Source organism: Ictidomys tridecemlineatus, chromosome 9, assembly GCF_052094955.1.
Source record: "Ictidomys tridecemlineatus isolate mIctTri1 chromosome 9, mIctTri1.hap1, whole genome shotgun sequence".
NCBI classification, from domain to species: domain Eukaryota; kingdom Metazoa; phylum Chordata; class Mammalia; order Rodentia; family Sciuridae; genus Ictidomys; species Ictidomys tridecemlineatus.
Window position 1 is genome coordinate 32404671 of NC_135485.1, and position 26487 is coordinate 32431157.

Sequence of the window (26487 nt, forward strand, 5' to 3'; positions counted from 1 at the left end):
ATGACCAAATCAATTTTCATGAGTTATAATTAATTATCTAATTCTAGTTATTAAATAACTTCAGTTCATTTTAGCCGGGTGGCTTTGGGTGACTTAGAATCTGATCCTCTCAACAAGTGATACCCACATTAAGTGTGGCATTGATCTCTAAGATAACTAAAAAAACTACCCTGATGGGTAAACATGGGTAAACATGGCTGGTGATCCAGTATTTTTGTCTGTCAAAAATTAACAAAGTGGGTTGGGGCTGTAGCTCAGTGGTAGAGAGTGCCAATCTTGCACGTGTGAGGCACTGGGTTGTATCCTCAGCACCACATAAAAATAAGTAAATAAAGATATTGTGTCCACGTACAACTAAAAAAAAACTTTTAAAAAATTAACAAAGCATTACAATCATCCATGTAGAGTAACACATTCTTGAAAGATTGGCTGCCCACTAAGCAATTTTAAAGGCTAATTTTAGAGTGAAGTAGTAGATGGTTATCTCCTGACTTTATCACTTTATTTACTCAGCAAGAAGTCTAGGTAAGAAGATAATAAACTGATAAGTTAATTTCTTAGGACGTGCATTTATATTAACTATACTGACAATGCCAGTAATGAAAATATAATACAATTCAAGTTATACTTAATTATATCCTATCTTTTCTCCAAGATGTTTAAATCCACAAGTGCCATACAAGACCCTTAAAGAAATTTACTTTGGAAGTGCTTTTTACACCTTTGGTTTTGTTTTGCTCTTCCTAAACAGAGACAATTAGGACAGAAATAATGAAAGCACTATCAAGGCATTATCCTCTTTGTTACTCTTATGTCAAAGACCAAAAAAGAGAGATGAGAATTTTCTACTATCCAGAAGAGGAGATGTCTAGCAACTGATTTAAAAATTAATAAAAATGCAATGAAGCTTTTATTGAGGGGTGAATCTGTGCAGGGACACCAAGTAACCATAAAAACCACAAGGCAGGATCAAACACAGGATTTAAATCAGCTGAGAAGAAAATGGAGTACAAATAAATCGATTGCGGGTAACACCTGTGTTGTCCTAGCAGGATACTGTCTCGCACCCCTTGTGTCCTGGCAATCCCAGGAAACAAAGTCCCCTTGACAGACTGGCCTGGCCTCCAAAAAGTCATTTACCAAGTTACATAGGCTGTTCATCTGTGGGTGACTAGAGAGTAAATCTTTCAGAACTAAGGGAGAATTAATAATACTCGCTTACCTTTTGAAAATGAGGTCTGAAAACGAACAGCTGGATAGCATTTGTTAAATTATGACTCAGTTCACTAACTGCTATGCTAGAGGTTCTATGAGCCAATTAACTTGTGAAGTCATGTCACTGATTTTGGGTTCACTGAACAACAATGCTTAGGCTTTATGACTTTTTTTAAAAAAGAAATTAGTTGTATTTGAATGTGATCACTCTCACTTTATGAATTTGAGGTAAAAAAAAAATACAAATGTGAAATATCAGAACCCTAACATTTATTTTACTTGGACAGTAGATGATTAAAGCAAAATTTACGAGACAAAACAGCTCATGGTTAAATAAAATCTATGAAAACAGCACTCAAAACACCTCAAAACATACTATGAGAGAAATAAAGAGTTTTAGATATTACTTTTTTAAAAATAATCATCTTTCTAGAATAGAGCAGAAATGCTAAATAGATGTGACTAACTGAAAGTCCATATGTATAGTCATAACATCAATTAATAAATAGCTTTGGTATCAGTGGAATTCTTGTCTTTTGCTTATATCATATACAAAAATTTCATCTACTAGATACACCTCTATGCATTTCTTCTCCTGGAACAAAATAAAAATCAATGCATACCTTTTCCCAGTGAACAATTTCCCAAGCACCATTTCTCAAAACTGGAAAGAGAAAAGGCGACATTTTTAAGAACATTTTTCACTACCTAAGAAAAGGCTACTTATGATGAAACAGTCATTCAAATGAACAGCTTCAAATTAAATAGCTAGTAGCAATTTTACAGGTTTAAAAACTAATTAGGATAATAAGGACATGTAAAATTATGGAAAGAAACACAAACTTCTAATGTCAATTTCAGCTGGCACAATGACCTGTTATTAATGGAGGGCCATCTCGTGAGAGTCACAAAACTTTCCTTCAGCCCAAAGAGGAAGTACTACATTGAGCTGGGCTGAAGGAGAAAGCCAGAGAAAACATGTGCAAAAGGGAGGGACACATTTCAGATGTTACAACAGCAGCAGTGCTTTAAAAAAAAAAAAAAAAAAAGAGTCACAAGCAGGTAAGTAATGGATTTTTGGGGGGGGTGGGGGTGGGGCATGTACCAGGGACTGAACTCAGGGGCACTCCACCAGCCCATTCACCACCATCTCAACTTCTAACTTAACTCACTAACTTCTACATAACTTCCAGATCTTGATTTGAACACCACTTTCTCAGGGGACCTTTTGTGGACACCAGTTGTTTGCCCTACCCCCAAGTCTAAATGGGCCCCCATGCACTTTGCCTTCTGAGCATTTACTCCAGATTTTCTATACATTTAGCGGGGAGAGGATTACTTAATGGCTGGTGGCTCCCCGACACCACACATTTCACGACACCAGGGAGCTGCTCTGCTCTGCTCACGCTCATTCCCAGTGGCACCACACAGCAACACAAAGGCGCTCAGGGAGAGCACTTGCTAGATGGAATGCTGGACTCGCTAATATGCCTGTGTGTTTGAGACCATATGAAGCCAAGCCATGGAAATAGCAACATAGATTTACTAAGGATAAAACTCCTCTCCCTAGTAGATCTCATGTTAAAAACAACATGCAGATGGCTTTGAACACACAGCCGTAGAGGCAAACGCTTTGGCAATTCCTAGAAGAGTTCATCACAAAGCTACCAGAGGCCCAGAAATTCCACTCGTAAGCATATACCTGAGAGCCTTGAAAACATGTTTCATATAAAATTGTACAGGAATGTTCAGTGCAGCAGTTCTCACTCACAATAGCCTCCAAGGGGAAACAACCCAAATGTCCATCAACTGATTAACAGATAAGCAAATAGATCCATTCAGTGGAACCTTATTTAGCCAGAAAGAGGATGAAGTGCTGACAGCACAACATGGATGAAGCCTGAAGACAGGCTGAGTGACAGAAGACAGACACGAAGGGCCACCCATCACATGATCTCACTGATTGAAAACATCCAGACCAGACGAATCCGTGGAGACAGAAGGCAGATTAGTGGTTGTCAGGGCCTCCAGGAAGGTGAAGCTAGAAATTGACGGGCTCTGTGTAGTGAAAATGTTCTGCAGTTAGGCAGTGGTGATGGGCACATAATCTTGTGAATGCACCAGAGGCCACTGAACTTCATGATTTAACATGGTGAACTTTATGGTTTGTGAGTTTTGACTGAATGAAAAAATAGCTATAAAAAGATGCCGATGGACTATTTAAACATTTGTTTAAAATAGACTTCTCAGTTTTATAAGTTACTCAGATTTCCCGTACTGTGCAAGCAGTTGCACGTGGTTAGGTAACCATGAGGTGCACGAACATGCTCCAGTCCCTGATGCCAGCTCAGGCCCACCCCTTCTAGCTCTGCCATCGAAACTCATCCTCTATGCTGCCACTTCACAGATGTTGGCTAGTTCACATCTAAAAATAGCCCTGACCTACTCATTGGTTCCACTCAACAGGACAGAAGTGTCACAACAGGCTTCTCAGACCCAACAGACAGAGCTTACAAGGAGCCTTCGCTCTACTCTGCATGGTGGATGCCAGTGGCACTTTCACGGAAGACCACTGAGAGTGGTTCTCCAGACCTGCTTCCCAGCTCTATCTTCTGAATCTGCTCTTTTCCTCTCAGCCTCACACGGATCCGGATCCGTTCTTCCTCCACTTTCTAATCTGTTTGCCTCCTTCCCACCTGACCTTTATCAGATCTCTGCCTCCACCCCAAACAGTACATTCCACCCTCCACACAAATATTTCCATCAATCCATTATTGGAGAGAGAAACTGGAAAAAAACTTAGCCTCCTGCAAAAATTTACATCTAAGAAACTTTTAAATATATAATCAGTCTATGATGCTTTCTATCAAACTACAAAATCAACACGTGTCCAACAGTATGACAGAGGGGCAGAAAGGAAAAGCTGACAGTCTCTCTTCATCTCATTGCCACGTTCTCAAGGTTAGGAGTGCTAATAGATGCACCATTCCCCAGATAATGGTGGACAGGCTTGCTTTTTTCCCATTCATTTTTGAATTGTATTTCTCTGCAACTTGTTTTTTCCCCCTTAACATATAATACTTTAAGGACAAACTAGAGAAACACAGCACATTATAAATCTCCAGCTAGTCTGTCTTATCCTTATTGTGGTCAAGGTTTAGCATGTGACTTCTAGGTACACCCGAGATAATAGCTGTATCATTGGTCATTCAACTATTCTCTTGATGAAATTCTGGTTTTCTCCTTTTTTCCTACCACCACAAAGAACACTGAAATATATTTACATGATTGTGTCTTATAGGAGTAAATCCTGTAAGAAGCATTGCTGGCTCCAGAGTATTTCTGTTGATACTTTTATCAGATATAGACTACTTCTTTAGGAATCTACAGCAATTTCTCTCTCACCAGCAACATACCAAGTTTCACTGACTATAGAACCAGATATATACAATCACTTGGATTTTGTCAATCTAATGAGTATTTGGTATTAACACTGGAGCCTGCAGTGGCTTGGATTAATGAAGATATATATCACCTTTAGGTCCCTCTGCTGAGACCTAAATAGAATCACTTTTTTTTTTTAAAAAAGTACTTGTTCTCTGGGTCTGTAGGACCTGTGTTGCTCAGAAGCTTGTTATAAATGAAGAGGTGTTTCTAATCCACCGCCCCCTCCACCCCACACCATTAATTTTGTTCTTGAAATACAAAAACTAAACTCAGAAACCAAGAAAGGAAGTACACAGCTTCTCCAGACTTGACCTTAGACCAATTTTAGGATACAGAGAGCAGTTCAGGATTCCAGTGAAGTTAAAAACCAGCTCACAATATATAGTGTCTGCACAAGACTTAAAACACTGGCCAAGGACACACATCAATGCCAGGATTCACTGTTATCTTTCTTTTGGAATTGGTTCCTAAGCATCCAATTCTTAGAACAATGACAATAAACATCATCCCGTGTAATCTGCTGGCAACTGAAATAGCAACCTAGTTTATTTTTAACCAGTGACCTCCTGTGACCCAGTTCCAGCTAGTGTCAAGGAAGCAGGGAACAATGCTGGGTCCTTTGCTGAGACTTGCTTTCTTGGGACAAAAGTTCATGGAGCTTCTACTCTGCTTCTGGAGGAAATGATGAAGGATGCTGGTGAAGAGGAACTGGAACGTGTGGGGACAGAATGGCCTGTCTAGGTGCTTTGGCAGCTCATGCTTTTAAATGCAAAAACTCCCCCATCACTCCCCAGTTGCATCCAAACACACCTGCTTTAGTTTCCACACAGCCAAATTAGTCTGACAGAATGCCTGCGAGGGCTCAGACATTCAACAAATACCTCAAAGAGAATCTGTTTTTACTTAGCAGAATACTAGTTGGCAGCTTTGTTGTAATGGGTTTCTTTTGTGAAGTGAAAACATTCTGTTAGAGTACCTTGGGCATTCTGTTAGAGTACCTCTCAATCAAAAGCCCTGGATGAAGTGGCCCTCTCAGTACTCAATCCAACACTGCCAGGTGCAGGTGCTCATTTACATTCTCAGAGAGTGTCACGGCCCAAGTCTCTAGGCAAAATGGTCTGTCACTAGGGACATCACCCAAAGTGCAACAGGTCTTGGGCAACAGGTCACTTTTTAAGTGGGAAAGGAGAGGCAAGTTATTCAAAAGGATGCCCCAGAGAGCAGAAAAACTACAAGAGGAATAGTGTGCTCCAATCCTGCCTAGAGTCGGCATTTGAGAGGAATTTTACATCACAGGAGAGTACAGCTGAGACTATGGTTTTGATCCGAGCAAAGAAAGAAAACCGATATACCCATATAAACCATTCATTAAAGAGAATCTTACTTCCAAAGATAGTTTGAAGGTAAGAGCCTCACTGTGCCACAAATTGACATTGCACAAGACTGTCTTGTGTAAACTTGTCTATAAAGGTCAAATTAAATCACTAGGAGCTTGGCTGAATCATTATCATCTACTGACACACAAAGAACAAAGGGGAATTTCCTGAATTCCTCTCTCTTGACTCTGTTATTCATGTCGGTATTAAATCAGTTGATATTCCTTTGAACTCATCTATAAAACTTTTACAAAGGCCCCCAAGTGTGGGCCCTCACCAGTACCACCAGCATCCGTGAACATTTCTTAAGAATAAAATTCTGGGGCCCCATTCGAGGCCTGAAGAAATTCTAGGGTGACTCCCAGGAATAGTCTATGTTTTAATGAACCCTCCTGGGCATTGTGAGGCACGTTCAAGCTTAAGAACCAGTGACTCACAAGAAGAATACGGATGTATATATATGTAAGTCATCAATCATTCACTTTTTCCTTCACTTAACTGAAAAATATCTTGAAAGAAAAAGCTCCCCCAGGGCCTCACTAATCAATCATTCAACAATTCCTTACAATGTGGGTTTAGTTTTCATAGTTCAACTCCTCTTCAGTTAAGAACTGGAGCTCTGGTTAAGAACAGTAATGCTCTTGTCTTCTTCATGCTGATTTAACAGGTGTAGAGTGCTGCTCCTCTCAATTTGCAGCATCTGGTGCTGGGCAGGGCTCCCCCTCTTCCTCTCATCCCCCCATATCTAGTCTCTGCATTTCCTCTATCTTCTTGTCATCACCACCCTCCAACTGAGGAGTCCAGTTAATCAACTCTCCAGCCAGTTTCTCTCCTAATCAATCCAAAATCAGTCTCTCTGCCCGATCCCAGCCCCACAGAGCCATCAGATTCTTCTTTAAAAGTCCACTGGGAGCCTTGCCATACCCTTCATTTATTCCCTACATATTTCTCACCCTGATTTTCAAAAGTCTCCTAAATATGACCCTAACTTGCCTCCGCATCCCTGCCCCTGACACGTATCTATGCTTCTTATCAAAATGCATCATTTGTGCTTCTCTGACTATGCTCATGTCTTCCCACCTCCACTGTAGTCCCTCCTCCTGGGTCACCCATGCTACCACCCAGTCTCTCTGTGTACTGGAATTCTACTCGTCCTTCATGAACCTCTCAAATGATACTTCTGAATCCCACCTCTCTCATTTAGTCCTTATCACTTCTTCTGCCTTGTATATCAGACTTCATCTTCTCTCCCATAATTCTAATTTCCTGTAGGTCAAGAATGAAGCCTTGCTCCCCTCTGCATTTTCTGCAGAGTCTTATACAAGGAAAATGTTCAATAAAGACTTACTGAAGTGAAATAACAAATGTTCTACCTTGGACTCACACCTGTTTTTTCCCCAGGAAATCTGGACATGCAATTTATTTGGGCTTGGCAAAAACACATGGGAGGAAAGTACCCATGAAGGTGGAATGACTTGTTTAAATTAAAAAACAGAAGACAAAGTGAGTGAGATATGTACAAGCAGGAAAAGAAGCTAAGAGCAGGGTCAAAAGCCAAGCCTGAGTCCAGTCTCTCTCTCTCTTGAACTATGTTCCCAAATTTCCTCAGTGGATTTTGCTCCTGTGTGCAACTTTTGTTTCTAGGACAAATGAAACACAAGCTGGGGCTATATTTCTCCACAAATACATACTTCCTCCCTGCCCACAGCTTCCACAGCTATTGTTGAAACTATCTAACCAGTTCAATTTATATAATCCTGACAGATACGTGATATTTGTGAGGCACATTAATAGCATTTTAGGTGTTCGAAATCATTTAGGCTATATGTTTGATTTTTAACCCTGAACATCATGGAAATTGTAACTGCTAAGAAGTATTCATGGGTAAGTTGATACACATGCAGCAGAACACCTGTTCAGGCCCATTGGATGGTTCTCATGGGCGGGGTGGGGGGGGGGAACCTCCAGGGAGAAAAACACCAGCACTCTGTTTCATTAGGTCACGAAAGTGGTGCCATGTTAAATTCCTTAGCATGACATACCCTTTTGTACAGCACAGAAACTGACCTAAGCTAGACAGACTCTGCCCTGCTTTAGCCCTAATACCCTAAAACACATGCAATTTACACTACCTCAATGCTTTTTCCATAAAAAAAGGGAACTGGATTCTAGGGTTTCCAGTGGGAGATAAGCAACCAGGTGTCCTTCAGGCAAGTACCCTTGTTACTGGCTGTCAGCCATCTCCAATTCTACCCCAGGCAAGCTCTGGGGAGGAACTCAGGGTGAGAGGAGAAGACTGGTTATTTTAAGCTATGTGCTTCATTTAAAAGAATTTCATGTTGACTTTTCTAAAAAATATATATTAAATAATGGAACAAAATTTCATTATTAAGACTTATTCTAGCATATTGCCTACTATCATAATAAAACAATGCACTAATCTAATCATAGTAATGGTACACCACCTTTTTAAAAATACTTTTTAGTTATACATGGCAGTAGAGTGCTTTTTGACATATTATACATACATGAGTATGAATTATTCTAATTAGGATCCCATTCTTGTGGCTGTACATGATGTGGAGTTGTTTCCCTGGTCCCTTCCTTCAACTACAGCATCAAACCAGGTAATGAACGGGCTGCTGTATCTCCCACTCCTTCCCACATGCGGAATGTACACACAGCAACTTCTGGGAGTACATCCGCACATGGGGTTTTTAAAAGTACATCTATTCATTAAATTTCCCCCAAATACCCTAGTCTACAAATGAGCTCCGTTCTTTCCCAAGCCTCTATGTTATGATTTTAGGAGAAACTATCATTTCACTTCAAATATTAGCATACTGGTCCTCACACCATATCATACAACAATGAGAGCATAGTTACACAATTTAAAAAAGAGAACCAGTTCAACCACCACTACAATAAATTCATTTGGGGTCTGGCTTCAATTTACATATCATAATAGCAATTATAAACTTATAATTTACAAATGTCTACAGAGATAAATTGGGCAAAACAACCCAATTTAGGGTAAACAGCAAGAGATTGCCTCCTGTGCGTGTAGATACATGGAAGACAGTATGTCAGAAGCTGAGTTCAGATCCTGAGGGAGGAAATCAGAGAAAATGAAGGTAAGTCCAGATGCAAGGAAAACCAGGCACTCTGGATATTTCAGAGCTCCTGGGCTCTGCGATATGGAAATGATGAGTGGACACAGCACTGTATTCACAGGGGGCAAAGCAAGCGCGAATGGTGATGTGATGACTCTGACAGAGAAGGCAAAGAAGCAGCAAGAACTTCTGCCATATTAGTATTTATGAGTGCCTGTGAAACAGTCTGGGACACAGTGTTATGAAGATGCTGCTTTTCATCCTGTTCCCAGCCCAGATGATTAGTTTTCAAGAAGGCTCCTTACATTTCTAGCTTCTGTTCTTCCTTTGTTGTCCCCATTTAAATATCTCTCTGGACACTTGTTTATCAGCTCTATACATACAGAGCACCGGCTAAGAAAGCACCCTAAGCTGGGAGGTACTGGAAACACAATGGTGAGTAAGAGGCTGGCCCTGAACTCTGTGGAGTTCCTGACTAGATTTTGCATAAACCATAACACAACAAAACAACAACAAAAACAAAACACCAGGAGCCAAGAGAAGCAGTCACAATTTTTGGTAAGAGTGGACCACAAAACTCAAGGCTCACTCACATCCTTGGACTTCTGAGCATCAATCCGTACTCTGCCTTCCCTTGCCAACAAGGTTCCTGGGCAGCAATATGCAATTTTACATTTGCATCGTCACTGAACCATCTACTTAACCAGCTTCCATAACTCCATGGCAAGAAGTGTTTTCCTTCAAAACAGGTATGGAGGATAAGGTCAGCCTATTTGTTAAGTTCTGAGTTAGGTTCAAACTCTGTTATTTAATTGGTAAAAATAAGGTGTTAGACAGGAACCAGTCTGCACTTAAGTGGTTGAAATTGTTGAAAATACAAACTGATATTTATAAAGGCTCTAGGGAATGAGAGAAGAAGAAAAAATACGCTTCAGGGCCTCAATGAAAAATAAGGGGAGAAAGTAGTCATCTCTGTATTCAAAAACTCTGAAGGGTTCATATTTGAATCTGAGGGAAAGATGTCCTCTTACATATTATGTGGTCTTGGTAAACATTTATAAAATGAAAATTTAAGTTTAATATTTAAATCTCTGTCAAAAATTAATTACCTGTCATGAATATCCTTCTTCCTACTCCTACACATCCACTAGTGCCTCAGTTCAGGAAAGTAAATTGAATTTCGTTCTGGTCTAATGATAACAGATGGCTTCAGTATTCAGCAATTTGAATTATCTGACAGAAAACAGTACCCTATTCAAACATTTTTGTTACCTATCAACTGCCAAGCAAGAAAACCACCAATTCTGAAACTAGACAGAGAGAGAGAGAAGAGAGAAGAGAGAGGAGGGGGAGGGGAGCAGGAAGGGAAGAGGAGGAGGGAGGGGAGGGGAGGGGAGGGACAAAGAGAAGAAAAGGAAATAAAACCAAAGAGGCCAATCAATCCCTTGGAAAATAACTTCAAGAATCAACCTAAAAGCCATAATTTCTTGGGTATGGGATTTCCTAGTATTGTGCTGACTAAAATGGTTTTTATACCTGAGTCTTAATATTTTATTTTTGAAATGGTTTTATACACACTTAAAATCCTTTCCTCTTACTTGCCTATTCTTCATTTCAGCCGCAGAACTAATCCCATTAATCCATGAAGGGGATTGATGAACCAACAGTGATAACCAAGAAACAGAATGTTTTCTCTGAAGGGAGCAGCAATACAAGCTGTGGTCACCTAAAATCACCATAGCTACAGCCACTGTTCTTCCACTGTACCACAGGGGCTTCTAGGGCCACTACCTGAAAACAAACAACTGCCCGTCACTGAAGAGAAGAGTCTCTGTTACAGAACACATGATGGAGTAGAAAATATTTACATACGTCTGTTTCAAAACCTGTCCTGAGTATTCTGAGCATCAGGGCAAGAAATGCAAAAACTTCACACTGTCAAAAATACCAAGACTTCGTAGTGCTGCATAATACTCCATTGTGCATAGCTTTGCAGGGAAATGGATGGCATTAGAGCAGATTATGCTAAGTGAAGCTAGCCAAGCCCTAAAAAACAAATGTCAAATGTCTTCTTTGATATAAAGAGAGCCACTAAGAATAGAACAGGAAGGAAGAGCATGAGGAAAAGACTAACAGTAAGCTAAGATGAATGGGGGGAGAGAAAGGGAGAGAGAAGGGAAAGGATATGGAAATGGTAGGAGACCTTCAGTGATACACAAAATTATAAGAGGTTATGAGGGGCAAGGGGGAGGGGGGGAAAAGGGAGAGAATTGAACAACAGCAGAGGAGGTAGAGAGGGAAGATGGAGGGGAGGGGAGGGGAGGGGAGGGGAGGGGGGATAGTAGGGGATAGGAAAGGTAGCAGAATACGACAGTCACTAATATGCCATTATGTAAAAATGTGAGTATGTAACAGAAGTGAGTCTGCAATTTGTATTTGGGGAGTTCAAAACCAAATTGAGTCAAATGTATGAAAGATGATATATCATGAGCTCTGTAATGTTTTGAACAATCAATAAAAAAATGAAAATTAAAAAAAGATACCAAGACTTGAAACATCTGAATTTTTCCCCCTTCAACTGCTATAATTGTCCCTTTACACCTAAACTCCTGGAATAGCTTGGTCTCCAGGCTTCTAATAAACTGGGTTATGGTTTGGATAGGAGGGGTTTCCCGTAAAGCTCAGGTGTTAGATGATGCAGGAATGTTGAGAGGGAAAATGATTAGGTTATGAGAGACATCATGTCATTTGCCGGATTAATAATATGAATGGATTACTGGGTGGCAACTTTAGGTGAATGGGATGTGGCTGAAGAAAGTAGGTCACTGGGGATGCTCTCCAGGATTACATTTTGTCCTAGTTCCTCCCTACCCTCCTGCTTCCTGATTGCCATATGCCGAGCAGCTTTTCCCCGCCATGGCCTTCTGCCATGATGTTCTGCCCCACCTTAATTCCACAGCATTGGGACTGAATTGGCTATACGTGGACTGAACCTCCGAAACTGTGAGCCCCAAATAAATTTTTCCTCCTTTATGTTGTTCTTTCACATATTTTGGTCGTAGCAATGCAAAGTTGACTGACACGGTCCCCTACTCTGATTCCTTCGGCTCTCCATCCTGAAACCTGTCTGTCCGTTCCCTTTTGACTCATAAACCTTCAATAGCTACTTAGTATATATATATATATATATATATATATATATATATATATATATATATATATATATATATATGTCAGAATCTCCTTGGCTTGGCACTCAAGGTCCCATAAAGTTTGGCCCCAGCCTACCTTTATAAATCATGTGTTTGTTCTGTCTGATACAAATCTCCTTTCCACACAGTTCAAGAAAGTAATCCAACATCCTTCTTTCTATTCAGGACAACTTTACCTCTCCTTTCCTACTCAACCTAGGTGCAAAATTGACTTCCCTAGTCTCTCTGCTCATCTACAATCCCTTCCAAATTCAAGATATAGCTGAAGAAGCGCTACAATTTTTTCTCCTTTTGAATTTCTATAGCATTGGACATGGAAAACATCATTTGCCACAAAGATGCAGTAAGACAATGAGACCATGCATCTGAACCCTTCATCTTCCATAGAAATCCTCTCATATCTTGTACTTTTATTTGTTTGTTCACATACTTATCTCTACAAATGGGCTGTCAGCTCTTCGAATTTAAAATCCCTATTTATTGTTTTTTGTATATCTTATAATAAATAAAATTCAGTAAATACTCTGCAAATTTTTAGATTAATAGATGCACCTTCCTCACGTGTACAAAAAACAATCATCAGAAAAGGCAACGATGTTGGGAAACGATGAGAAAGAATCAGAGCATTTTAACAGGGCTTCATAAAAATAATGGCAACCAAATAATGTCAGCAAACTTAGCTGATCCTTAACACATCAGAGAAATTCAAAGAGAAACAAAACTCTCAGAGGGGGCAAGCTGAGGGATGGCGTAAGGTGTCTGTTTTGCAAGTTCCTGGGTTTTGTTTTGTTTTGTTTTCAAACGGAGCACATGACAGTCTTTTTGCTTATGCTGAAGGTCACTTTGGTTTGGGCTGCTCAAACAGAGACCCAAACCAAAAGATCCACGCCAACATTCTACACATTCCCCAGGAGCTTGCCTGGTTTTAATCATTTTCTTTATTTCTGGGGCATATTTTATCTGCATATATAGTATACCTCAAAGTGCTTCCCACACACTTTGCACCCAAGTAACAATACATCAGATTATTTTCTGTAACTCTTTTCTAGGGAAACATCTGTAGATCACAAACAAACAGACATTTTATAGCTTTTAACACTGTCAAAATAACTGTAGATTTTACGGACAATACTTGGGAGCACATTGCTAGGAGTCACTTAAATCCATTAAAATGTTGTCTTTCAAAAGCATTACCACTATAAATCACTCCAATACGACTTCAAGTGTCATGCTAACAAATGCCACAAAGCAAGAAGCAATCTACTCTGGAATGAAAACTTAAAGACATAGTATTCTCCATTGAATTATATATAATTAAAGAGATTTGTAGATATTACTGAATAGACTTGACAAATATGAGACAACAGATGGAAAATTCCTACCTTGTGTCTGCTTCTTGTTCACCGCATTATCAGCTTTGTGTCGTTTCTAGTTTAAAAGCAAAAAGAATAACAGTGAAAAAGTGAATGAGATTGATAAAGAGCACCCTACCAAAAAATAAAAAAAAAAAGAGCTTTCTTTAAGTTGTGTTTCTCCAGGTTTCATTGGTTCATGTCAATAATGGATGTCAGTGTTATCAGTATGTACATCTCTGGGGGGGGGGTGCATTGAAAGAAAGGAGGAGAGGGCACTCTGGAACTTTAAATCCGAAAGCACTAGTAACAGAATCACTACACAGTGCTCCTCCACATCAGCACAGGTTTGTGGTCCTCAGATGGATCTTACATAAGCACAGAATAGACTTTTAATGTACAAGAAAAATTGGAACTGGAAGTCTGATTTAGTCTTGTGCTTAAATAACTCACTTAAAAAAATTGCCCGGGAGAATTATCTATAATAGCTACCATTTAATAATAGTATTGTAATATTTTCAGCTTCTTATGAAATTCATTATCTAATTAAGCTGACTACAATATCCTCTATAATTTAATGATGTGCTGATGTCTGTCAGTGACTAGAACCTAATACGTCTACCACTTTCACACAGCCTCTTCTCATCACAGATTTCCAACATCACCCACAACCACGTGTGACCATAATCATAGGGTCCTCTTTTCTTTTGTCCCCAAGGCACCTACAAAATTAAATGGCTAACAAGGTGAGGTAATCTAAGTCCAGGCAGGTGAATTTTAAGGGTTACACCAGCCAAGGGTTTATACAAGGGTTTATAGCAGTGGGTCAAAAAAAAAAAAAAAAAAGGAACAGAGGTCTGAGGAAAGGTGAGAATTTAAGTGGCAAGAAAAGGTTTTCTCTGGCTTCTGTTGAAACTTACAGCAAGCATTAAGCAGAACACATCAGACTCTGTTAATGCTGCAGGAAAGTGCTGAGTGTAACTAACTCTTTGCTCAAAGATCCTATCATAGGAAGGCCAAAGTCAAACTTGGCTGTGAATGACCGACTACCACAGAAGCTGGGACAAATGTAAAACAAGAGAGTTCCAAAGTTTTCCATATGAGAAAAAAAAATAACAAGGTTTTTGGAATCTCAGTGCATATATGAAAACTCTCCAAGAGAAAAGTGTAGAGTGGTAGATCAGCACTCCTGAGTTCCAGCAACACCCTGGAGAAGTGGAATAATAGCTGGTCGCATAAACTTGGTTCATCCAATCAATCACCATTGAACTGCACAAAATGTAAACAGAGCATTCAAAACTCCTCTGTGGAAAGTGTTGAAAATGATTCTTACCAAATCCATATGCAGGAACACACTACAAGTCTTTCTCAGCATAAAATACTCACTAATAAAAGTATATTCTTGTCAACTTTTAATAGGCATATTACTGCTTCCCAAAGAAAGTCTAGTTTGCCAGAAATTAATCTTAAATTATTTCTTGAAGTTCTATTAAACTTATAGCAACAGTAGAGAATATAATTGTAAAACTACAAAAAGGTTCATTTTTGTGTGTTGCTTTGTTAATAAAGATTCTAAGAATGTCAGAAAGCAATCAAAGGTAAATTTTGGTTCAAAATAACAGTCCGAGGAAAATTTAGATATTCAAAAGAGGTACAAATATTTCCAAAATAATGTACAATTGATGATAGGCAATGGTTAGACTTTCAACTGAAGGAGACAAATAAAAGCTAACTAATGAAACATTCCACTTCAAACAGGAAATTTAATCTTAGTGAAACCTAAGATGATCCTAAACATGACTTTCCACCTGCAGAGAATTCTCACATTGGAGCATCTCTCTCTTAGCCTTCCCTCCGAGGAATAAGTTAGGTTACTTATCAAGAAAGAAGGGTGTTGAATATACATAAGCATTTAGCCAGAGTCTAATCTTGTGACTACAAAGAGAAAGCATCTTACTGTGTATCATAGGAGATCATTGTTTCTTCTAAAACTAAGAGTTTGGAAAAAAGACATTTTCTGAATTCAAATAAGTCTACTGTCTTATAACCAAAATTCATTTAATATTAGTGAAAGATAGTGAATCGTTTAACATTATCAACGACGTGTGACTGAAAGTACGCCATTAACTGTATTAACAGTATTATGAACTTTAGAATACTCAATTTTGCAATGCTGATCTTGTTTTGTTTTCGTTTAATTCCCTCAAAAACTTTGAGAGTTCTGTTAAATCCTCTTGAGGGTAAGGAAGCTAAGGCTTAGAGAGGTCATGTAACTTGTCCAAGAAAGTGATCAGAATTCCTCTTCTGAAGCCCTTGTCTCCTGGGCCTATCTTACCACATCACTGCCTAGGTTTTCCATGAGCACTCGAGGCCTTCTGGTCTCTTTGCTCATTGTTCTGGGATGGGGTTCAGTTGGTCAAGCTTACTCCCCAGCCTTCATCACTTCTCTAAGTTCTTTTCTGGCTCAACTCATTCTAAAATGGAAGTAAACACCAGCCAAGACACTTGTCTGAGTCCACACCATTACACCCATTTGCCTCCTCGACACCTCTCTCTGGCAGTCTCAAAGGCATCTCAAACTGTCCACAAGGCAGCCTGGGACCTTCACCCTCAAGACTAGGTCCTTGACTCAGGCACAGAACCACACACCACTTATTTTTACAAACTGGAACCCTGAGAGTTGTCCTTGCACCTTCTTCTTCCTCTTGCCCCTGCCCAACCTCTTTCTTCATTCAATAAATATTTACTAAACACTATGTGCCAGGTCTCATTAACAACTGCTAAGGACACACAAAAACACATGAGCCAGAGCCCCTCCCTTCTCACGGGGCTTATACTCTACTGGCTGTAGACAGACAGAATATGAATGAAAATAAGTAGGGTAGGTAGCATGTTGGGCAGTGATCAGTCTGGTCAAGTTTACTTTTGAATGTGTAATGACTTCCTTTTACTACTTTTCATGATCTCTACAATATCACTTAGTCTAACATATTTCCATTTTTTATACCAACTACTAGAATATTCTTCTAGCTAGTCTTCTTGAGTTTTCCTTCCAATTCATTTTTTGTTGTTTAACCAAAAGGATCTTTGAATGATGACAATATAGCTAACATTCGCTTACTGTTTACTATACACTAGGCATTATTTTAAGGACTTACTGCACATGACTTCTATAATAGCCCAATATGATTACTTGATTAACACCCACCTTCTCTACTGGATTATAAGCTCCATCAAGGCTACTTTTAGTCACTAGCACATCACTAACTTTTGGTCCTTGCATACCACAGACTTCAAAATAAATATCCATTTTTATGATGAATAAAGTCTACTAGTGTTTAACAAGTTGATAGTCACTACTAAGAACATTCCTTCTTTGCTATCAATTTAACAAACAACTGATCATTTCCAAAAGATTTAGCAGTTGACATGATATAACTTGTTTTTAAAGCTCTCCAACAATTTAAGAGTATTTTCAAATAAGTATGCAGGCCACTTGTTACTTACACATAAAAATAGGAAACTGTATTACACTAAGCTGTTAAAAGCATCAAGAGTTAAAATAAATTGGGATGGATGTCTTAAGTGTCTCACTAGTAGACAATCTTACTATGCTTTATTCTAAAATTTTTAAAAATTTTGTTCAAGAGCATATAAAGGAAGATTTACTAGACCACAAGCTCTGTTTTATTCACTGAGGTGTGAGTGGAGGACATTACTAACCTTCACAGACATTGTTCTCTACTTCCATGGATGGGGGTGGATATCATTCCCTTCCTCATTACCATACCACTATTTCTAATCCTGGCCTGTAAGCAGATGTGATGCACACCACGTAGGAGCCAAAACATGTAAGATGTGGGAGTTCCACTCCCTGTCCCCTTTCCTGTTCCAATGACCACTGACATTCCACACAGCAGAACCTCCATTCAGACTGTGATCCTGAAGAACTATCTGGAACAGGGGCACCTCCTGCCCTCCATTCTCCCAGCAACCTGCAGTATCTTTGAGTAAGTGCAAAAGATTCATGCACTAAACCTCTGATATTTGGAACATGATTTATTACCACACAAACATTTAGCACATCCTGAAGTATATCCTAATGAATGCTTGGTTTTGTTGAAATAATGCATGAATATATATGTATATATATTCATTATATTTTCTGATAAAGATGGCTTTTTGTCCAACTATCACTTATATTTCTCTCTTTCTAGAGAGTGATATTTCAAGCTTAAACTTTTAAACACTACAAACTTCTTATTAAATATTCTTACAGGTAAATTTTAGTTAATATCTTAACACCTATTTCACTAAAAAATACCTCCTATGCCATTATTAGTATCTAACAATACTATTATTATATTTCTCAGGGTCTGATTGATTAGCTTCTTTCTAACAGTTCTCATATTATTGCCAATAAGAGTTCTATTTAAAATTACAACTTTATTTACCATATCTTTTCAAAGATGAGTACTAGAACATAGCTAGAGAGCTTATGACTTCGCTAGGGAATCAAAAAAAACAAAACAACAACAACATAAAGTAAAGGAAGCAGTTTAGAAGGGTGCTAATAAGGCAGGAATGCAGACTCAAAAGCCTTGCTTGAAATCTAGCAGTCCCAGTCATTAGCTGCTTGACCTTGGACAAATTACCTTGTCCTCTGTTCCTCCTTATCTGCAAAATGGGGATAAGATCAATCATACCTTAAAGAGCTGTTATAAGATTTAATAAAGAACACAGTACAAATATGTGGAACCCAGAAGCACAAAAATGTTATTTATGTTATTGTTGGTGACTCTCCACAATTATGCTCTCCACATGGAGCAAAGAGCATTACATGGAACAGTGTTTTGACTCCACCACTTTCTTGGACAAGATACAGGATCTTCCTAAGCCTCAGTTTTCCTTATCTTTAATGGAGTTTAATATACAACTTTCAAAATTATTGAGGGAACTAAATGTAAACCACATTAGCAGAAATAATAGCACAATGTCTAGGAAAAAACAGGTACTCCATAAAAATTAGAATAAACAAACACAGAAAAGTGAGTACATAAGGTGATGAAAGAGTTTAAACTTCTAATCCCCACGAACTGTCAAATCCAACCATAGTTTAAAGGATGCAAAGTCTGCATGGATCAATATAAGCCAGAAGAGAGTCCCTTAAATTTCTCAACTAGGGGTCCCAGTGCAGTGCATCATTTCCAAATAAGGGGACTCTGCTGTCTTACACATATGCACGCACACACTCCGTATCTTCTCTTACACACTCAGATGCTTTCGAGACTGCTGATCTAAATGTTTAGTTGCCCCATTTCCAATGGCCCTAAAGATGCTGTGGCTCATATTTTCTTTTTAATAATATTAATGGAATGCTGTTACAGAAATGAATGCTTATGAAATATTAAATTGAAGCTTTATAAACACCTTCTCACTACTTAGCAGCTGACATGATATAACTTTTGTTTTTAAAATTCTCCATCAGTTTAAGAGTATTTGAAAATAAGTATATATGCCACTTGTTATTTACACATAAAAATAGGAAACTATATTCTACTAAGTCACTACTGAAAAATGCTAAAACTAAAGACTTAAAAAAAAAGGTCAAATTTATTTTGGGGGAATTTATTTTACAAAAGGGAAACTGATTTCCCCTTTTCTCTACTACTACAGAATGCTAAAAATAGCCAATTTTCTGTTACTGTAATAAAATAAGATAAAGGAAAAGGAAATTGAGAACTACTAAAATAAGATGTGAAAGAATCAAAGGCATTTAATAAGGTAGAAACTATGGTATTTAAATCTAAAAGTGAAAGAATAAAAAAAAGCTGTATTTAGATAACTTTGAGGTGACTTCATTTAATTGAAAACAATGCTCAAGGATGGTTTCCAGTTTATGCCAATTATTACATTCAAACTATTTTATTACTAACCTATAAACATAAGCAAATATTGTAAGGAGCATGCTTCAGTACTAATCTAATCTATTAAGAATTAACTTCATGGATGGGAATATATTCCATACTGCTAAACTGAATGAGCATAAATTACAGCCTGTGTCATGAATTAAATAACTTAAGAAAACACTACTGTATACAAACATATACACACAAGTCACATTAGTGAAAAAATTCAAATACTTACAATATCTTCTATTATTTCTTTGACAGCTGCCACAGCTAAAATAAATAAGAGAGGAACCAGTGTTGTATAACGACCTGTTGGTGACACATCAGGTATTTGCTATTTAAAGAAAAGAAAAAAAAAGCAAGAGAAATAAAATGAGATTCAAAAAGTTTATACTAAACCTAAAAAAAAAACAAAGTATTAGTGACTTCTAAAACATGCCTCATTTGTTTTACTATCTTGGCAGACTAACACTGGGTGAGGCAGTGTATTTTTATCTAACAAGTAGTTAGAAAAACATGTTAATGAGCTTTATGACAAGCATATTGCATACAGGCTAACCTACAATGGGGGGTTGGTTAAATATATACTAGCATAGTTATGTAATAAAATATTTTATAACAATTAGAAATGGCATCTTAGAAGTACAGCTAATACCTAGGAAGATGTTCACATATTATTATGCATATAAAGCAGACTATAAAACAATGTGTGCTCTATGATCCTTTTTTTGTTATCTAAAGCAATATATAATGCTTGGAGGGGGAATAAAAGACTAGAGGGATATCTATGCTACTTTTTAATAAAACAATTTTTTTTCTAAAGCAATCAGTTATAATTAACTCTGAAAGAGGTTTTTACATTCTAAAGTTCAGAAGTGACACTTTCAATGCTATAAAACTAAAGTAAAATTTTAGGAAAAAGTTTCATGCCTCTAGACCACTTAAAATGGATAGTTCTTGCCACATTGAATTTACAGAATACCTAAATATGCTGATAAATATGAAGCAAAAGGCTTGAAGAGGCAGTGAAATTCTGGCCCTGCTTGCAGCAGTAGCAGGGAAATGTCCATCCAGACCAGCCTTCCTCTCTGCTTTCAGCTAAGTCTCAGGGGACTGGTCATGGGCTCCACAAACACATATATTAACACCTGAACATTTAACTTTGAACTAAGGCTTTATGATGTGACTTTACCTGAAGCAGTGCAATAAAAAGAAAAAATGAATTAGCAGCTCTTCTGAACTGAGAGTAGAGAAATCTTGGAAGGAATGTGATTATGTTGTATTTTGCAGTGCTAGAAAACAAAAATGAAAAGTAGCAGAGAAATCGATTACTCCACAATTAGCACACACATTTACAAAATTCCATTACCACCACCACATACACACACATACACCCACACAATTAGATGAACATTTGCTCAATGTTTCCAATTGAAAAAATCTTGCAAAGGGTTATTAACTTAGATGAAAAAGTGTGAGAGGAGATGGCTAAGTCAATAGTAAAGAGAAAACCATAGGCTATCTCTTCTGCATAATATCGTTTGTTCTCTTTGGCCAATCACCCTGCTTAACAGCACTAGGAATAGTTTACAAAGAGCAACTTGAGATAATACTGGAAACATCCAGAGCTTTGTCTTGGTTATAAAATAGAAGGGAGATTAAAGTAGACCTGTGCCATACTCCCCAAACTGAGAAATGTTACTCAAGAATTTGAAGTTGCAAATACTAGTTTAAAGGGGCACATCTAGAATCTAGAAATTCTGCCACCAGAGAAACATAGGCCAGCACTGGGGGTATTCATGTGGACCAAGAGGCCTCTCAGCGACTTTGCTCACACTAATACTTTCTATGTGATTGTTGGCAATGGAAACCTATCACTGCAGTGACGTCATTCTCACAATCCTCCACTCTCTAACAGCATGCTATATCCCTCAACTATCAAAAAACAATATTTCTTTAAATTTTTAGATTTAGATTTGCTGTAGGTTGGGGTTAGAGTTTCCTTGGTGCAGAATGGCAAAGATCTCTCCTGAAATGCTAAAACTTGCTAGCAAAAAAAAAAAAAAATACATGGCTGTAGTCATAGGCTTAGAACATTTACACATGATCAGATTCCATACAGAACTGGCAGAACAAGGGTTCTGATCTTTTCTGCTCCTTCCTACTTCAAGATTGTTATTAACACTTCTTAACTGGACAGAAGATGGAGAAACAACCTACTCCTGCTGGTGAGAGGCTCTCAAGAACTAACTGACTGAACTGATGCTCCTTGCAAGTGGTTCCATTTAGACCTGCAGTGCTGCTCTGATGTTGCTCCAGTGTCCTGCAGGAGTCCCTACCTGACATGGTTATTGCAGAATTTTGTCAGCTGGGGCTGGTTGATGAATATAGTCCTGACTTCATCCTGATCAGCCAGCGAGGTCTTCTCCGAAACTTCATCTGTCTTCTCATAACCTTAAAAAAAAAAAAAAAAAGACAAGTCTTTTTATTTGACAAGAAATGATTCATTTTATTACCCAGACTGAACATGCATTCCGTTACTACTCTAGAACGTAAAATCTGTTGAAAGTCCATGCTGCCCTTTATGGGTTGTGCTTGTTTCCTTTATAATAAAAAGTAAAATCCCTGTATCTAACATTTCTATTCAATGTGAGCGTCGTCATTTAACAGTCACATAAAAATGGATCCATTTCAAAAGCGGTAACATCGATTTAAAACTTTCCTCAGGTAAACGTTCAACATCTTTCTTCCCACTACATAAAAATATACCCCAAAGTAAATAACTCTCTACTGGTTTATATTACATTATGGACTAACGAGACAAAACTAATCTAAATATATATTTAAGATTTTAAGCTAAACATGTAATGTTTTCCTTTGTTTTTCTTTTTGGATGAAAACAGGAGGAAAAAAAAAGTAAATCCTGTTTTAAATAAGCAACCACCACAATGATCTTATTGACTACTTAGAATTTGGGCTCCTGAGTATTAAGGTTCCAAGATCATCTGAAGACATCTCATAATCATGGGAATAATTCAAGCCAACAGGGTCCCTTGCTGCCACACTGACAACACATTTTTAAAAACCACATAAGTTTTATAAGAACAGCCCTGGACAGAAAATATCTTAAACTGCTTATTGTATGTTCTAGTGAAAATTCAAGGAATGCCTTACCCTTTTATTAAAAAGGGACGCCAACAGCGCTCCCTCTGAAGTACCCACTCTTCCTTCCCTTTTCTGCCCAGCCAATGCCAACTCCTCCCACACAGCCGGCCAACACCTGGCCTCTTTTGAAGGGCCTCTAATATTAAAGTCGGTGAAGCTGCTTTGACCTACTCTGGCCCCAGCAAGACACTTACCAGGAGGTTTTGATGCTCTCTGTTTAGGAGTCCATCTCCACTTACTAGAAAAGGGGCTCCCTGGGGCTGCAGGCTGTGTGTTGTCACTCATCTTCCTAACCCCAGTACCAGCCAACAGCAGATACTCAACCAATGTGTGCCCAATTAACACAGGACAAACGACAGAGGGACGGTTATTTGGCTGTTATTTTTGAGGGCAAGAGAAAGCTTCTCCACCCACTGATAAAGATGCATGAGAGCCAAGAAAGAGCTGGTAAGGAATGGTACAAGAATGCTTTGCCTGTGACATCTGGATACTGTGTGAAACCAGAGAACCACCGAGGGGGTCTACAAAGGTAAGAGCATGAGCACAGACACAGGGCTGGGGGGGCGGACACGATGATGTGTCTGCAAGTGGGTGCAAACAGGGAAGTGCTACAGAAGCACACCAGAAGCACTGGGAGGGAGGGAGGGTGTCACATGGAACCTCTCCTGCTGGTGAAGAGGTCCATTTTCTGCTTTGCAACATGCCACTGAAAGCATTCCAGGGTGAGATTTGCCTGTTATCCTCATCACCCTAGAAGTCACATGACACCAAATTAGGTCCTGTCATACCCAGAAAAAAAAAAAATCCAGAAAAAGAGGCAAAATCTAGACCGAATACCTACCTGTTCTCTAGAGTAGAGCCATCAAAAGGACTCCATGGTTCTGGGCACAGAATATTGCAGATGCTCTAGGCTTTCTTTACCCAGGCACTCTAGAAAAGCCTGGGAAAGATGATGTTCATGCAGCTGAATTTATGGAGAACTCTTGGGGCTCTGGGATGCCCTGACCAGATGTGAGATGGGGGAGGGGAATTTGCACAAAAGCAAGGAGTGAAGTCCTTAGCCTATGAGAGCTAGTAGGCACCCTCTCTGGTCTTCTCAGTGGTATCAGGGTTCCTGTGAGCTTGGCAGTGACAGGGACCCCACAGGCACCCTGAGGCTCACTCTCAGGATGTCCAAAGGCCAGAGGATTCAGGTACCACCTGTGTAATGCACCCAATTGCCCACGGGTGCCTAGATCAACCGGTGAATAGGCACAGCAAACTCAGAGGTCCTTGGGAATATTTTGAGAAGGTAACTTGGGAAAAGACCTGTTAAAGTAAAATGTGAGTATTTTTTAATTATTATAATTTTGAATAAATTTGTATTGTAGAAATAAACAGGTTATACCTGGAGATACAGGAAAACTATCAATCCATACTCCTCTGTAAGAAAGAGCCTTTTCTATCTAAATTAACAAACTCACACTTTGAGGGAGGTGGGTAGCAGTTTTGATGGCACAACTCTTCTCAATAAAGGGTGAAAACACATTTTCTACTGCTATGGTTTAAATATGAGGTTTTCCCCAAAGCTTCTGAGACAATGCAAGAATGTTCAGAGGTAAAATGATTATGAGAGCTGTAACCTAAATGGTAGACTAATCCACTTGAATGGATTAACTGGGTGTTAGCTGTAGCCAGGAAGGGTGTGGCTGAAGGAGGAAGGTCACTGAGGGTGTGCCTTTGGCACTTATATTTTGTCCTTGATGAGCAGAGATCTTGCTCTGCTTCCTGGTTGTGAGGTCCTGAGCAGCTTTCCTCCACCAAGCCCTTCTGCCATAATGTTCTGCTTCACCTTGGGCCCAGATAGAGTCAGCTGACCATGGACTGAACCTCTGACACAGTGAACCAAAATAAACTTTTCCTCCTCTAGGTTGTTGTTGTTAGGTCTTTTGATCACAGCAATAGAAACTGACTAAACACCTACATTCAATTCAAGAACTACTCGATATATACCAGACAACTCTATTTTTAGGCTTCTGGTTTTTTAAAAAAAAAAAATATATTATTTCTTCCGCAAATTACCACCTTCATGAGCCACAATGACCCATCAAGACTGTGTGTATATACCTGGATGATGACTTCAATGAGCTATTGTACAGTGGTGGCAAAGACAATTGAAGGGAAAACCCCCCACCCCCCACCCCCATCCCAGAGAAGACAAAAGTAAGCCAGCTCAGTTGCCATTCCTTCCCATACTTGGCTCTCTCCTTTGCTTTAGGATTTGCATGATGATTTGGAAGCTTGTTCAATGTAAGCATTTAAAATTTACTAGTAGCTTTTAATCCACCTGTTTACAGTCCTAAAATCTGTAGAGAACTGAGCCATTTTTTTCAGGAAGCAAAGAAGGAGAGCAAAGCCGTGGATGTAGAAGGGTGACCACTGAGTCCTCCTGGTAGATCAGGTCCTCAGAAGTCATCTTTGTTTTTAAGCCAGGTTAAGTTTGCTGAGAGAAGGAAATGCATTTTAATCACATTCTCTGGTATTTTTGAAGCTTTTTCTAGCCCAATATCGCACAAAGAACGTATACAATAGTTGTCATTTAATCTACAGGCACCCCCCAAAGCATTCAGCTGGTTACTTCTGGGATCCCTCTGGGACCCATCTTCCCTGGGTTAGAACTTAGGTGGTCCACACTGAACTGTGAAGCCCACCATGGAATACATTCAAACAGCACATCAACTATAGTTAAATGGACGGTATTTGGTTAACAGCAAGGCCAAGAACATGACACATCTGGTAGTTACTTGTTCTCCATAGGCTTCCTAGTCTGTAAAAAGTCTGTAAAACAAAAATATGTGTACACCTCCTGGAACAGTTGGTATAAAATGAAAGAGTATATATGCAAAGCACTTAACAAAATACCTAATATTTGTTAAGCACATAATAAATGTTATCTGTTTTACTCAGAGAGTTAATGGAGTGTAGGAATTAAGTTGTAGAGCCTCCCAAGCAATTTCTCAGAGTGGCGATTTCTCTGCTTTCCCTGCTACACTGAAAGTTTTCTGACTATCATAGCTGTAGCTCAAAGCCCTCACTGTCTGTTGAATTCACACATGAGCAAAATCAGATCATATATCAAGAACAGAAGCCCCTGTTACAAGTAGACACGGGTTACCCAAACCTTAGAGACCGATGAATCAATCCACATCAATGATTAGTAAATGATGATGAGGAATGACTGTGATAGGAACTACAGTAACTTCAGTCTTGTGATAGATTCAACTCTCCCAGGTTGTCTTATCTAGAAAGTCAATGACTAAGTGATAACGTGTCTGGTAAGCACCAAAGAAACCCACTCACCAGTGGCTGGATGAAATAAGAATTCAATCCCACAAAAAGGGCAATGCCTCCATAGGACCAAACTCTTCAAAGTTTGTTGGAATGCCCTGGCAACAGGGCCATGATATATCAGGTCTGTTCGTTATCATTTCTACCTACCACAGAGAGGCCATTGTTTAACTCAATGTCTCACCCCTACTGTGACCTCCTCCACCTCCAAATTCAAACTGATATTTAATCTTTCATTGGGATAACAGCAATCCCTGCAGGCCTAGGAAACAATCTGCCCCCAGCAGGTGACTTTGTTGCTGTCATGTTGTTGTGGTTTGGATGTGAGGTGTCTCCCCATTGTTCATGTGTGAGACAATTCAGGAAGG

General features: G+C 38.9%; 1 protein-coding gene across 4 annotated transcripts in view; it reads right to left on the reverse strand.

Annotated features, from left to right (window-relative positions):
* Atp8a1 (ATPase phospholipid transporting 8A1) overlaps positions 1–26487 on the reverse strand; it is a 213943-nt gene that overhangs the window by 163061 nt on the left and 24395 nt on the right. For all 4 annotated transcript variants that reach the window (XM_040292494.2, XM_005319953.4, XM_005319955.4 and 1 more), the window contains exons 2-6: positions 21967–22081; positions 20820–20919; positions 19863–19961; positions 13746–13791; positions 1839–1879 (exon numbers count right to left, since the gene is read on the reverse strand). In XM_040292494.2, the coding sequence (XP_040148428.2) occupies positions 1839–1879; positions 13746–13791; positions 19863–19961; positions 20820–20919; positions 21967–22081 (401 nt within the window). The remainder of the gene's footprint in view (positions 1–1838; positions 1880–13745; positions 13792–19862; positions 19962–20819; positions 20920–21966; positions 22082–26487) is intronic.